Source organism: Salvelinus alpinus, chromosome 1 (genome assembly GCF_045679555.1).
Source record: "Salvelinus alpinus chromosome 1, SLU_Salpinus.1, whole genome shotgun sequence".
In the NCBI taxonomy this organism is placed as follows: domain Eukaryota; kingdom Metazoa; phylum Chordata; class Actinopteri; order Salmoniformes; family Salmonidae; genus Salvelinus; species Salvelinus alpinus.
The window spans coordinates 52246136-52259307 of NC_092086.1; the positions used below are offsets into that span (position 1 = coordinate 52246136).

Here is a 13172-nt window from a genome sequence, read left to right on the forward strand (position 1 = left end):
TCAATCGTCAAGGCAAAAGGGATCAAGAAGATGTAGGTTGAAAATGTTTTATTCACCCAAAAGTAATATCCCTTGGTCGCCAGCAAGTACTCAAAAGTAGGAAACAGAATAAGGTGAGAACCTCCTAAAACAAAATATTGTTCTTTTAAAACAAATAATACCATAAAGCACCAAATTCAGGGTTTTAAATTGTTTTTTATACTTTTCTGTTGATGATATTGGACACTTGACAAAGCATAGAAGTAGTGTGAAGCCACAATCACAGTACTTGTAGTTGCATTTCATACATTTGACTTTTTAACATTTATGAAAATGCTGCGATATTTTATGCAGCATTAAGTTATATTCCAGTATGATACCGGTGATAAGGCATTCAATTTCAACTTGTTACAAATAAAAGTCCACAACCATATCATTAACACAATATTGTTGGCACAGCCTGAGTAAATATTATATTCAGGTACTTTAAACCAGTCTATTTTCTGAATATCATTGTACCATTGTCTGCATCATGTCATGTAGTCACATCCCCTGACAACCACAGATAGCTGTGTGGGTAACTAAGGCTTTACTAAAAGCACTATCCAACTTTTTCACTGACAGCCATAATGCACCAGTTAATGGTAACTTGTTTTTAGGCTGGAGCAAATCTTTTTGGTTCCCTTTTGTTCTCAACCAGGCTCCCCTGTCCTTTTTACTTGGGTATACACTCACCGGTCAATTTATAACAGGATGAACAGGTACACCACCCTGTTCATGAAAATGGATCACTCCTACAGACAGTGAGTCTTGTGGCTGAGGCTTGCTTTGTAAAGCTGGCAGATTGGCATCGAGGCATTCAGTTACTATTTGATTGAACGTTAGAATGGGCAACGTGTGACCTGAGCGTGGTATGATCGTCGGTGCCAGGCTCACCAGATCCAGTATCTCAAACTCCCACCCTCCAGAGCTTTTCACACACAACAGTGTCTAGGGTTTACAGAGAATGGTGCGACAAACAAAAAACTTCCAGTCAGCGGCAGTCCTGTGGGTGAAATCAGCTCGTTGATGAGAGAGGTCGAAGGAGAATGGCAAGAATCGTGCAAGCTAACAGGCGGGCCACAAACAGACAAATAATGCTGCAGTACAACAGTGGTGTGCAGAACGGCATCTCGGAACGCACAACTTGTTCATCCTTGTCACAGATGGACTATTGCAGCAGACACCATACCGTGTTCCACTCCTATTAGCTAAAAACAAGAAGTGGCTCTAGTGGGCATGTCATCACCAACACTGGACAATTGAGGACTGGAAAAACATTGGTCTGTTGAATCCCAGTTCCTGTTGCGTCAGAGTCAGGACTTGGCATAAACAGCATGAGTCCATGGACCCATCATGCCTGGTACAAGCTGGTGTGGGGAATGTTTTTCCTTGATACCAATTGAGCAACAAACGTTTCCGACACGTTGTAGAATCCATGCACCGACGAGTTCGGGTTGTTCTGGAGGCAAAGGTGGCTCTGAGCTGGTACTAGATGTGTACCTAATAAACTGTCCGGTGAGTGATGACTTCAAGGAACCTAGGCCTACCCTCAACATATAGGCACTGGAAGACCGGGACAGCAATGTGCCCGCATTGCGCCAAGAGCCCAGTCTTGTGTCTGTTGGCTGAAGGCCGTAGGCTAGCCCTTCCTCCTTGTCACCTTAGTGTTTTATGTACTGTATTTATTTGGAAGGCTGACATGGTCCTCCCAACAGTTATGTTGCTCCTGAGACAGGTTTTCCCTTTGTTTTTCCAAGATGCTCACAAGATTCTTGCATGATATATTTGTGCTACATGTCCTTTCCAGCAAATAAACTATCAGAGCATATTAAACTTTCCTCTTACATCTTTCCTTTTCAGTTCCCTCTTATTGTGAGAAATTCTTGACTCTTTACAGCCATCCCCTTGTCAAGCGACTCCTTGAGTGCTACACCAAACTGCACACCCAACAAATGTTCACTTTTTTCTGTTCTTCTGTTTCTTGTGGGGCTTGCGGTTTTGCTCACTGGCTGAACTGTTCCGTGTAGCAAGTAGGACCTGTCCATCATTTCCAAATTGGAGGGTGTAGTCAGTGGCAGGCAAGGGTCTTCCTTGCTCATCCCGCAGACGGGAAAAAACCTCCTGGTAAAGACCACTGAGCCGCTGCTTCATATCCCGGACAGAGCGAAGGTTCTCTGCCTTTTGCTTCAACAGACGGGCCTTGTGGCGGCATAATCCTTCTACTCCCTCCTCGAGCTCAAACAGGACATCAAGCTTGCGTCGGCGGCAGTTCTGAGCGGCCATCTTGTTTTTGCCCCGCCTGCGAATGTCTCGGATCAGGTTGAGCTGGGCCTCACTGAGACAATGCTTGGTCAGAAGTTCGTTGAACTCCTCCACGGGCAGGTTGACAATGAGATCGTTGGAGAAGGGGATTTTCATGGCGAGAGCCCGGCGCTCATCACGGCCCCAAAGCTTATCGGAAATGTCATGCTCATAGGTTTTGCTGTAACGTGATTTTCCCTGCGTGGGAGAGGTGGCCCTTGGCTGGTTGTAGGTATGGTCGTGGCCCACTTGTTCCAGCCAAGGGAGGTTGTTGAAACGCCCAGGCTTCTGGTAGCTTGTGCTGCACATCTTACGGACTTCTGGGGAGTAGCCTCCCACGGCACCTTCCTCTCGCGTCACAATAACCTCCATGTCAGAGCTGTAGTCCATAGCCCCTTCGTCAGAAAACACAGAAGAGTCAGATGATGAAGAGGATGAAGAAGAGGAATAGGATGCCTCCGAGCTGCTAGGGGATGCAGGGCTGTGGCTGAAGTTCAGAGAAAGTCCAGAGTCCGAGTCTAGCTCCTCCTCATGTTGGGAGGCCTGTGTTGGGTTGAAGCCTTCCTCCAGAGCCAGGTCCAGGAAACTAATCTCATCCAGCAAGGCATCATCCAATATGGAGCCGAGTGGGCTAGGCAGGACTGGTTCCTCCAGAAAGAGGCTTGACTGAATGGAAGTCATGGGGTTGCCAACTGTGCCATTGAGTGCCAAAGGAAGAGTGGTATCTGTCAGGTCAGATGGGCCAAAGGTCAAGTTAAGGTCAAAGTCAGGTCCGCTGGAGGACTGACTGAGCAGGGCTGGCTGGAGTGGGGCCTCCAGGGGAACACTGCCCCCAAAGCTGGAGTTGAAGGGGTAACTATCCTGGCTGCTTCCGGGCAGGATTGCCTGATGAAGGCTGACATCCTGGTGAACGGGGTCCATCAAGCTGGAACTCTGAATAGATCCAGATTGCATTACATCTCTGCCAAGATCCATATCCTTCCAAAATAGTACAAGAAGTTGGATTACATTTATTTTGAATTACTTTCAGGGCAAGGGTATTTCAAAGTTTATATACTTATTGACATTTTAAATAAATTATGATTTTGTGAAGGGGATAAAATCAGAAACCACATAGGACTTACTTCTGGCTCCATGGTGGCGAGAATATCACGCCACTGCTGCTCCAAGTCCAGAGAGGGATCCTCGTGGGACAGCAGGGGGGACAGAAGAAGCTCTCGGACAGGGGTTGGGTCCTCTCCGCTGGCGGCTTCCCTCCGATCTTCGCCAACTGGGTCTGACAGCTAAAAACAGAAACATCACAATGGTTATCCAGTGGTTAACAAACATATCAATGTTCATCTCTTACCCTAGTACTATCAAATAAAACAACTGTACTGTACCTCTGTCTCCTCTCCAAAAGGGAAGGTGTCTTCCAAGAGCTGTAGACATTCCTGGAAGGACATTGAGGACTGAGCTTCCAAGCTGGCAAACTGAGAAGAGAACAGGAGTGAGCAGAGAGCTAACTGGATGGTGACAATGGTTCCTTTTCTTCTGAGCTGAACTGATGCAGATGGCGGAAATGATTAGGCTTTTACAGAACATGTTATAGCAAGAGGGTAAAACTCAACAGTTGGAACAGCGTGGCTTTATCTGAAACGTTTTGTAGTGTGGTATCAAATGTTAATTTCATTTCACTGTACTGTATTTCTCCTTGGGTCAAGGAAACTCATGCTCTAGCTATACACCACTGATGAGTGCAAATTCCTTTTAATGATATGTGGCTGCTCCTGTTTCCAAAATTAGGTATAGTGGATTAGCAAGAGTTTCAGGTCTCTTCTAACCCATAGGAGTGCAAGAGATTGGGGTTAGAAACTGCAGGTTTCTGGGTTATGTTCTTATTGTACAGACATGGGAAGACTGCTTCCCATCTCCACCTCATCTACTCCAAACACTCTATCCTGCTTCACGACGCACAGCCAGGATAGAAAACTCATATTTGGTTTCAAGCAACTGGAGCATTACTCTTTCCCAAAGTGCACCATGTCTTACATTTCAACATGTGCGTTTTATAACATAATTGAACCAGGATGTCTAAGAACAAGTCCAAGGGTACAGGTATGTATGACATATGGACATTTTTATAAGCCTCAGGACTGAGTCCCACCTGATCAGATAAATCCTGTGCGAGTTCTCTATTCGCACGGTCGTAAGAGCGTCCACTATCCCTCCAGATTTCTCTCCAGGTGTCCCCCACCAGCTCCTCCTCAGGCCTCTGATGACGTCCAAGATCAGAGTGATCCTGCCAAAGCATATCTGTATCCTGTGAACACATGATAATAATTGAAATGTCAGGTGTAGCGATGTTATCTACACCTTATTAAGCATATTAACTATGAAAATCAATCATCCATACAATGCCCTATGTATCCTTGTATGTTTTATTCAAGTTCTCGCTGTACTATTCTGCCCTACCAAGCAAAAAGGCAGTAACTGCTCATTTGGTTGAAAATGTCATTTTTGCTGCATTAAATACATGCTTAATCATGTGGACAAGTATCCTGCCTCTATTGTGTTTGAGAAAATGGGGGTCATATTAGCAGTAACTGCATAAGGTTACTGTGAAACCAAGGTAAATAAAAGCAATTTTTTTCCCTCAGTTCCACGCTATGAGCAGTTACTGCCTTTTTGCTCGGTAGGGCAGTATTGTTAGATAAGACAAAAAGAGAAAGGTGATCGCAGCCACCTTGCATTTCATCTACTACAGTTTATTTTTGCCATACAGGCCCATACATTAGTAGACATTGCATACAAACAGTGAGATGGCTATGAATAGACTTAACCTTTTCCTTAAGTTGGAGCTTAGTGATACCAACTGTTCCAGTCATGTCCCTAAACCAGTTCTAAATTTGCAGCTGATCCTCTCGCCCTCCACCGAAAGGGACTATTGGAGTTTGGGATGTTGCCATTTGTGATGCCCCGATTCTAACCTGACAGTACAGCAACCTGAGTGAAACTGACTGTGTTTGGCTGTTTAGTGACTGTTTGGAACATTCTGATCTTGTGACCCCTTGAACAGTATTTGACAACATGTTTGAGGTCTGACCAGGGGTTGGAACTGAAATTATATACTACACATTAGGAATATTTTGGTAACAGAAAATAACATTATTAACCGGCTCTCAAGGTTAGAAAATAAAGGTTCTGTTCCGGAAGAATATAGATCACTTTTGTTCCTGGTTCTGTATCCCTTTCTCAATTTTTTGGGTCTGCTTTTCTGTTCTGTTTCCTGAACTGGTTCCAACTCCTGCCTTTGACCATTCCCTGAGGCCTGTGGTCCTGCTACTCTGCAATCACTTATGGGTTTGGGTCAATGTGTACCTGGAAGGGATTGCACAGCATGTTTTCCTCAAGCATATTCACAACATGAGAATTGCTAGGTAAGGAGGAGGGGGCAAGGAGGGGGAAAAGAAGGCAGCTCTGGACAGATTTGGGCATTGGATGGGGTCCAGAGGGCTCTGGGTATAGGGCTATACATATACATGTGCCTGTCTGAAGAGGTGATATACTACTAGCCTAAGCTAGTAAACAAGCATTGTGAAATCAAAGGTATTAATGTGTGCTAGAATGATGCCACCTTGTGTTACAAAACAAACAAGCTGTGGTCATAGGGGTAATGTTCTGAGTGAAATATACCTACAAAGCACTCCGAGTCCAAGTTTCCAAGACAAACATCTGTAGTTACAGCCGAGCTGGCGAGTCAACACTGACGTTGTCAGTTTGCCACCTTCCACAATATTGACATGTCACAATGTTACTGCCCTGAGAGGCTCAGACAAATGAGCCTGGCAGCACTTCAGTGTTTCATTGAGCAAGTCAAGGTAATAGAGCAGAGATTAGTTGTAATAGAACTGAATAATAAGTCCGGGAAGATAAGACAAATTATAAACTGAATGGTTCGAGCCCTGAATGCTGTGGTATATCAGACCGTATACCACGGGCATGACTAAACATTTATTTTTACTGCTCTAATTACGTTGGTAACCAGTTTATAATAGCAATAACGCACCTTGGGGGTTTGTGATATTTTTATTTAACCTTTTTAACTAGGCAAGTCAGTTAAGAACAAATTCTTATTTACAATGACGGCCTAGGAACAGTGGGTGAACTGCTTTGTTCAGGGGTAGAATGGCAGATTTTTACCTAGCTCGGGGATTCGATCTAGCAACCTTGCGGTTACTGGACCAACGCTCTAACCACTAGGCTACCTGCCGCCCCACTGATGGCCAATATACCACGGCTAAGGGCTGTGGCCTAAGAACAGCCCTTCGCCTTGGTATATTGGCCCTTAGCCGTGGTATATTGGCCATATACCACACCCCCTCCGGCCTTATTGCTTAATTATAGCTCATGGCCTTAGGAGAGGTCCTTGACCCCTCTCTCTGTACGAATGCATAGAGAGAGGGGAGGGCAAAGGGTTCACAGAGCAGTATCCCAGAGGAAGCTTTGTTGACCTTTCTCCTCAAACATAATACTGTAGGACTGGTGATGTCTGGCACTTTAGACATGTCCAGCCTAGCCCTGTACCAATAACAACATCTATAAGAGGGGGAGATGTGGTGGCATTCCCCAGACAGTACCACAAATTGCTGCCATAATATGATGCAGCTGGAGTTTACAAAAAAATACAGCCCAGCTGTCTCTGTGCGGTTGCTGCTTCCCGGATGAGTTAGTCTGGGTGAAGGTCATTATCAGGGACGCTTCGTTCCTTGGAGGGAACTAAGATTATCAGTATGTCTGAATTGTTACATCACGATTGCAGCCCCTAACTTAGTCTCAGATGGTCAGTTCAATATCACTTACTGGGATCTTGGTTGACCCAGAAAGCATAACCATCGATGGAAGGAAGAGCATAACTATGTTCCAAAACCAAATATTTTTCAGCAGGAATACATCCATGGGGGGTTGGTAGGAAAACATGAGGCATGTCAATTTTGAACTGAGTACCAGTTAGCAATGCCAAGAAACATGCCCTCCTGACCAGAAATAGCCAACAGGGCTACATGTCCAGTCTGAACTGCATACTTGGTCAACTGTGACATTGGACAGGCCAAATGACACCACTTTCTCTGCCCTGAGAGTGGCAGCTGATTTGGGAGGCTAAAACTAAAGCCTCCGGTGTCTGCAGTCATTGTGGCTGAGACTGGGTACGCAGTCAAATGGCCCAAAAGAAAGAAGCCAGGAGATAGCAATGACACGCAGAGGACTAAAACAAAACAACCCCCATACTTTCCCCAATTCAAAACAAGCTCATTATGGAGTGTTGATGAGTCCAGTGTAGGGTGCATACTCAGGCATGTTGCCAAGCAGATATATATTTAGACCCTACAGTGACTGAAAACTCCATACACTCCCAAAGTGACTAATAGTGTGCCTCAGTGCTAAATTAAAGTGATTTGGGAATTCCCCTTCAAAGTCTAAGTTAGAGCATAAAAGAACTGTCCCCCGTGTTTGCAATATTCAATAAATAAATACATGTTTTAACCGTAATATTTTAGGTATCTTCTGATACTTTTATTTCCATAGTAAATTAAAATATTATTGTGATGCCACTTCTAAATGTGATTGGTGTACAAATACAATAAGCCTACACAGAATGTGTGTACTTATGATGACTATGCCAGCCAGTTTATTCCTACACCAAATCAGCTGGGCTGCGATGGGCTTGGAAAGCTGTATGTATGGGGCAAATCTGAACAGCCAGTGGCTAAAGTGGGACACATTTCCTGTCACACACCCCTCTCTGGTCTACTTTCCCCTGACACACAGCAGCCAGGGCCTGGCCAGCGTACCCCTCACAGTTATTTGAACATATCAACAAGCAGCTCTCCGTCAGCTGTTGAAAAACAAGGGGAAGTGCAGCTAAGCTTTTAGCACGCTGCTGCGTTAACTCGTGATTCTGTCATTCAATGCCCAAAACCATTGCTCAATGAGTGTTTTGGGTGCCAAAACACAGGCTCGACCAAAAGTGAGCAAATGCTAAAACATAATGATGGGGTTGTGACTTGGGTTAATTCTAATTTCTTACAATTAAACAAATGTAACTGTTGCAATACAGTTGGATATCCACACTTATCAAAAATAGACTGGATAAAACAAGACTGTTGATATTCTTCCTGTCTTTAACGTGATTTATGTCTTGTTTTCAAGTTCAGCAAGTCCTCAGAGAATAAACATTGACTAATGACCTAAATAATTTGCCTCGTCATATTGGATATTATACTTCTGCGTCCCTCTTGAAATCTGAAGAGGTCAGCCCACCAAACACCATGCCTAATATACATTTCCCTGAACTGTTTTACTAGAATAAAAGAAACGTTATAACATGAAAAATATTTCACTTTCAGGCCTTCGCACACTGTGTCGGATTCAGTCTTTTACATGCTACCAAATCAAAATCTTTATCAACCTGGTCAGATTGTATGATTTGCTTCAGTTTTGTCATCACATTCTGCGATTGGCTTGAGAGGTTACGTCAGCTGACGTAAGCTTGACCAACTGCAGCGGTGTATTTGATCAGTGCATGCAGGTCTCCTACGCTTATGCACTAGTGAAGTGAGTTCAGAAACACTGAAATGATGTGTCTAATTGTTTTCACAGAATCAAACATGCTTCCCAAAAAGAACATGTGGTAAAACGTTTATTTTGATTTGCGATTTTGTCCATTTATCAAAATCCCATTAGGTAAGCTGATTTCTGAAGTCATGTAAAGATTATTAGAGAAATCGTTCTTCTTGCAAAGCATGTAAACGTTTAAATCAAACTATTATACTAATCTGACTATTCAATCATATTATTGTGTGCACGCTCAGTGCCAGCTGTGTTCCTATTGGTCAGTCACTGGGATTGGCTTGTAACACCAGCCACACTACACGATAAATCTCAACACTTTGTCGGAGGCTACGACCGCACATAGTGGTACTTGATCGGCAGACCTAGACCCTGTCACACAACAACCGGATGTTCCGGTTTTCAGGGGAAATGGAAAGAGCCTGTGACACGACTTCCTCTTTTGGATGTTAACAAGGCTACACTCCATTTTAACTCCTCCTCCATATTTACTAGATTGGTTGAACAGTGCAGAATGGAACCTCCCCCAACATTTTTTCCCTTCTCGTCAAGACCAGTAGGTAGGGGATCTAATTTCAGGAATGTCTTTTACGCCTGCTAAGTTATGTTTGATTTGATTTGTTAGTCACACTGAATAAGCCAAGACGTCTGACAATCGTTTACAACCTAAGAATTTGCGCACAACGTGGAAATTGTGGCATAAGACGGCTAAAATTGTACAGTCTGAACGGGCCTTTAGGATTAGTTATCAGTCACTTATTCTGAAAAGTAACCTACACTTCTTCATTCTTGACTTGCAATCTTAGATGTATTCCCTAATGCTGTAAATTAAGGGAGTTGTAAATATCTTGCAATCTCTTATGCAGGTTTGAAATTAACAGCATGATACAGCAAATACAACCAGGAAGCTTTCACTTGCTTGAATCCGAGGAGGGTGGGAATCCCCACTCTGTTTACTGAAAGGCTGTTTTCATACAAGGGTGTTCTTTTCTCCCAGTTAAGCCTCCTTTTATAGAGTGATCTCAGCCTCCAGTATATCCCGCCCTTGATCCCTAATGATATATGACAGGCGTATCGCTTGCCTTCTGTAAATGAACAGTTTGATAGTTGCCTAATTGAACACACTTCTCCAGTGGCAGAGTCTTGGACTGGTTTGCAGTAATGTAGTTCACTATTGTGTATCTAAGGTTGGAATTCATATGTTTAAGGCACGGCATTGTATTTGAACATTGAATAAGCTCTGACACAGCCAATTCTCTTGAACACCACTCTATGCTGCCACTGGTCTTACCGACATAGTGTAGAAGAGTTCACCATAGTTTACCTCTTCATAGAGCTCTTCATCCTCATCCTCCTCCTCATGGCTTCTTCTTAGAAGCGGCGCCGTGGTGTCCAGACTGTCCTCTCTGATTGGCCCGTAACCCGACCCCGCCACCACGCTTGACCTCATGACCGACTCCACCTGGTCACCCGCATGATCCTCCAACCCACCTGCCCCTCCCTCCAGGGGGGCTGGCTGACCAGGAGCCCCCACCACCAGGGCATCAGGCTCGCGCCGCACCAGCCAGGTTTCTAGCTCCGAGCTAGGCACCCGGAGGCGGTCCAGGGAGCGGACCCAGCCCAGGAGCCTCCGGGTTGTGAAGAAGCCGTCCAGGTCTACACTCTTGGGGTGGAGGTCCTGGCCATCCAGCTGGTTGTGGAGGTTGTGGAACTGAGTCTGGGTGAGGGCCGAGGTGGGGCCCAAGATCATCTCGTTCCAGGGGGGCAGGTAAGGGCCGACATCTACTCTGACGCCAACCAGACTGAGCAGGATAGCTACCTGGATCAAGCCCTCTGTGAAATATTTCTTCAGACACACCATGTCTTGTCTTCGGAGTTAACAGGGTGAGTGCAAGAAATGAGGGGAAAGGGAATGGAGACGTGGTGGGGTGGCAAAATGCCAAGTGTAAGCCTCCGATGACTTATTGTCTGTTGATGGGTTATCTATAGCTTCAAGTCAATGTAATAAAGAGAGAAAATAAGGCTATTTAGGATACACCAAAATAGACACTATGGTGAAATTAAAAATTGTGTATCCTCTCCTCTTCACTCTTCCAAATATCGTTAAATCCTATACAGAAAAACACAACATGAAAAAATAAAGTTAGATAATACAATGAATTGACAAGTTATTTCAAAGGAATATCACATTGAAATGATCATTCATAAAAGAAAAAGTAGTGAATCCAACGTAATTGTTGTAATAGCAGAGGAAGAGGCTGCTGAATTCAACACTGCTATAATATCAGGGCCGCTTCCAGGCATAGATCAGGGTCGCTTAGGGCCTCCGGCCGCTAGGGGGCCCACAACCCAAAAATAAAATATTTTTAGATTAGTAGTTAGTAATCATGGCCGAATACCGACTGGGCACGTGGGCCCTGACCCCCATGGGGCCCCCAATGATTTTGTTAGTCATTCTCACTCGGATACTATATTAATATGGCATAAGTCATTACAAAATGTGTAGCATTGCATGAATGTGCTCTAAAACAGCAGACATTTCTCCACCCCATAGCAAAATGTGTAGAATTGCAGGAAATTTGCTGTAAACAGATTTGTTTTTTTCTCTGCCCCATGGCAAAATATGTAGAGTTGCAGGAAATTAACTTTAAAACTTTCATTTTTTCTCTCCACTGTCAAGAGGGGGGCCACTAAAATGTTTTGAGCGAGGTGGGGGGCCCCCCAACCAAATCTCGCTTTGGGCCCCCAAAAGGCTTAAGTCTGCCCTATATAAGATTGTTGTACACTTATAAGAGTATGACACATTGGGAATTTTGAAACATTCTCCCTAAAGATAACAAACAGGGAAGTGTTCTTGTTATCAACAGATACCAGTGACTTCACTTCGACCTATTTCCTTCTATTCGTTCTAGAAATTGTTTGGTAGATAGCGCTAGGGCGGGTACTAGACAGACAGTGGTGAAGGTTACACCACATGATGTAATCACACTGTTACCCGGGAAATAACAAGCATATTCTGCCAATCAATGGGTCAATGAATAACTTCACAACACATTTCCTCAGCATTACTTCGGCAACTGTAGACTACTGTTTGTAATGTATTATGCCATGTAAATAAACTAGTGACCAATGAATGGTATTCTGCTATATGCAGTTGTTCCTGCATGGAACATCGTGTCATATGAGGAGACTGTTCAACAAAATATGGTTTAAATTACTGAACATGAAGCTGTCTGACAGGAAGAACGTTGAGAATTTAACCTGTAGGCTACTTCATCAAAGGGCACTGAACGATTCCGCGAAATCATTAGAGGTTCATTAAAAAATATCTGGAATTATGTATGAACGTCAAGGATCTAAAAACTGTTGACAATACTTTTTCACCCACGTTCTTCAGAAGTTTTCAACTTTAATTGGCAAATAGAAATGGGTCCAGAAACTGAATATCCAATGTAAAACTGTTATTAACTGTTATTATTAACTGTGCCATAAACTCCACTTCATCTCAATTTAAGGTCTACAATGTGTATAGCCTGTTTACATATTTATTTACATTAATAACACCAATATTAGGCCGACATAACCGCCAAATAACACAAACGAGTGTAGGTAATGTCAGTGTCTTGTTTTGATTCTCTTACCGGACTATGGAGACAAAAGTTGTCAACAATAGGCACATCAGTGGAAAAGCAGCAAACCCAATCCTTTTGGAAGATTTTGTATTCTGACTCCAAATCGGAGAGTGAAGACTTTTAAACCCTGCTCAGTTCACCACGCAGTTCGCTGTCCCCTCCCTACATGACGTAAAGCCTACCGTTTCACTTTTATTTTTTCTATAACTCTGCGGCGTCAAAAACCATGCCCCTCTATAGGCTATACCTCCCAACCCTGCCAAATCAATGGCTAAACACACACACACAGCCACGCGGTGCGCAGGCTCCAAAGTAGAATATCATACTGTCTGTGCTGTCTGTCAATCAATCCCTATGTGCATTGCTGCCATCTGCCGTGCTAGAATGAACTAGAAAATAATGACATCCGCGCTGGGTAATCCAGACAAGCCTCGCAACATGGATTGAATCACATATTTTAGAATAAAGTATGCTATCACTTGTAACAAGAGTAGTTAATGTATGACATGTACTAAACACATGCGATTAAATATACTACTGATAGGATTTATATGCATAATGTCCCATAATGCACTGCTTGGTCATATGAATTAGGTGAAGTCACCAAAA

The 13172-nt window shown here is 43.8% G+C and overlaps 1 protein-coding gene across 2 annotated transcripts; it reads right to left on the reverse strand.

Annotated features, from left to right (window-relative positions):
• Nucleotides 1–31: 31 nt before the first annotated feature.
• On the reverse strand, nucleotides 32–12826 carry LOC139580178 (endoplasmic reticulum membrane sensor NFE2L1-like). Of its 2 annotated transcripts, none has more exons than XM_071408756.1 (6): nucleotides 12573–12826; nucleotides 10256–11041; nucleotides 4469–4624; nucleotides 3705–3794; nucleotides 3447–3605; nucleotides 32–3255 (listed from the first exon to the last, which is right to left on the reverse strand). In XM_071408756.1, exons 2-6 carry the CDS (start codon nucleotides 10790–10792, stop codon nucleotides 1978–1980), a joined length of 2220 nt encoding a protein of 739 aa, XP_071264857.1. In that variant the 5' UTR covers nucleotides 10793–11041; nucleotides 12573–12826; the 3' UTR covers nucleotides 32–1977. The 2 variants fall into 2 exon arrangements, with proteins under 2 accessions (XP_071264857.1, XP_071264848.1); XM_071408747.1 differs by having other exon boundaries at nucleotides 32–3300; nucleotides 12573–12824.
• Nucleotides 12827–13172: the final 346 nt, after the last annotated feature.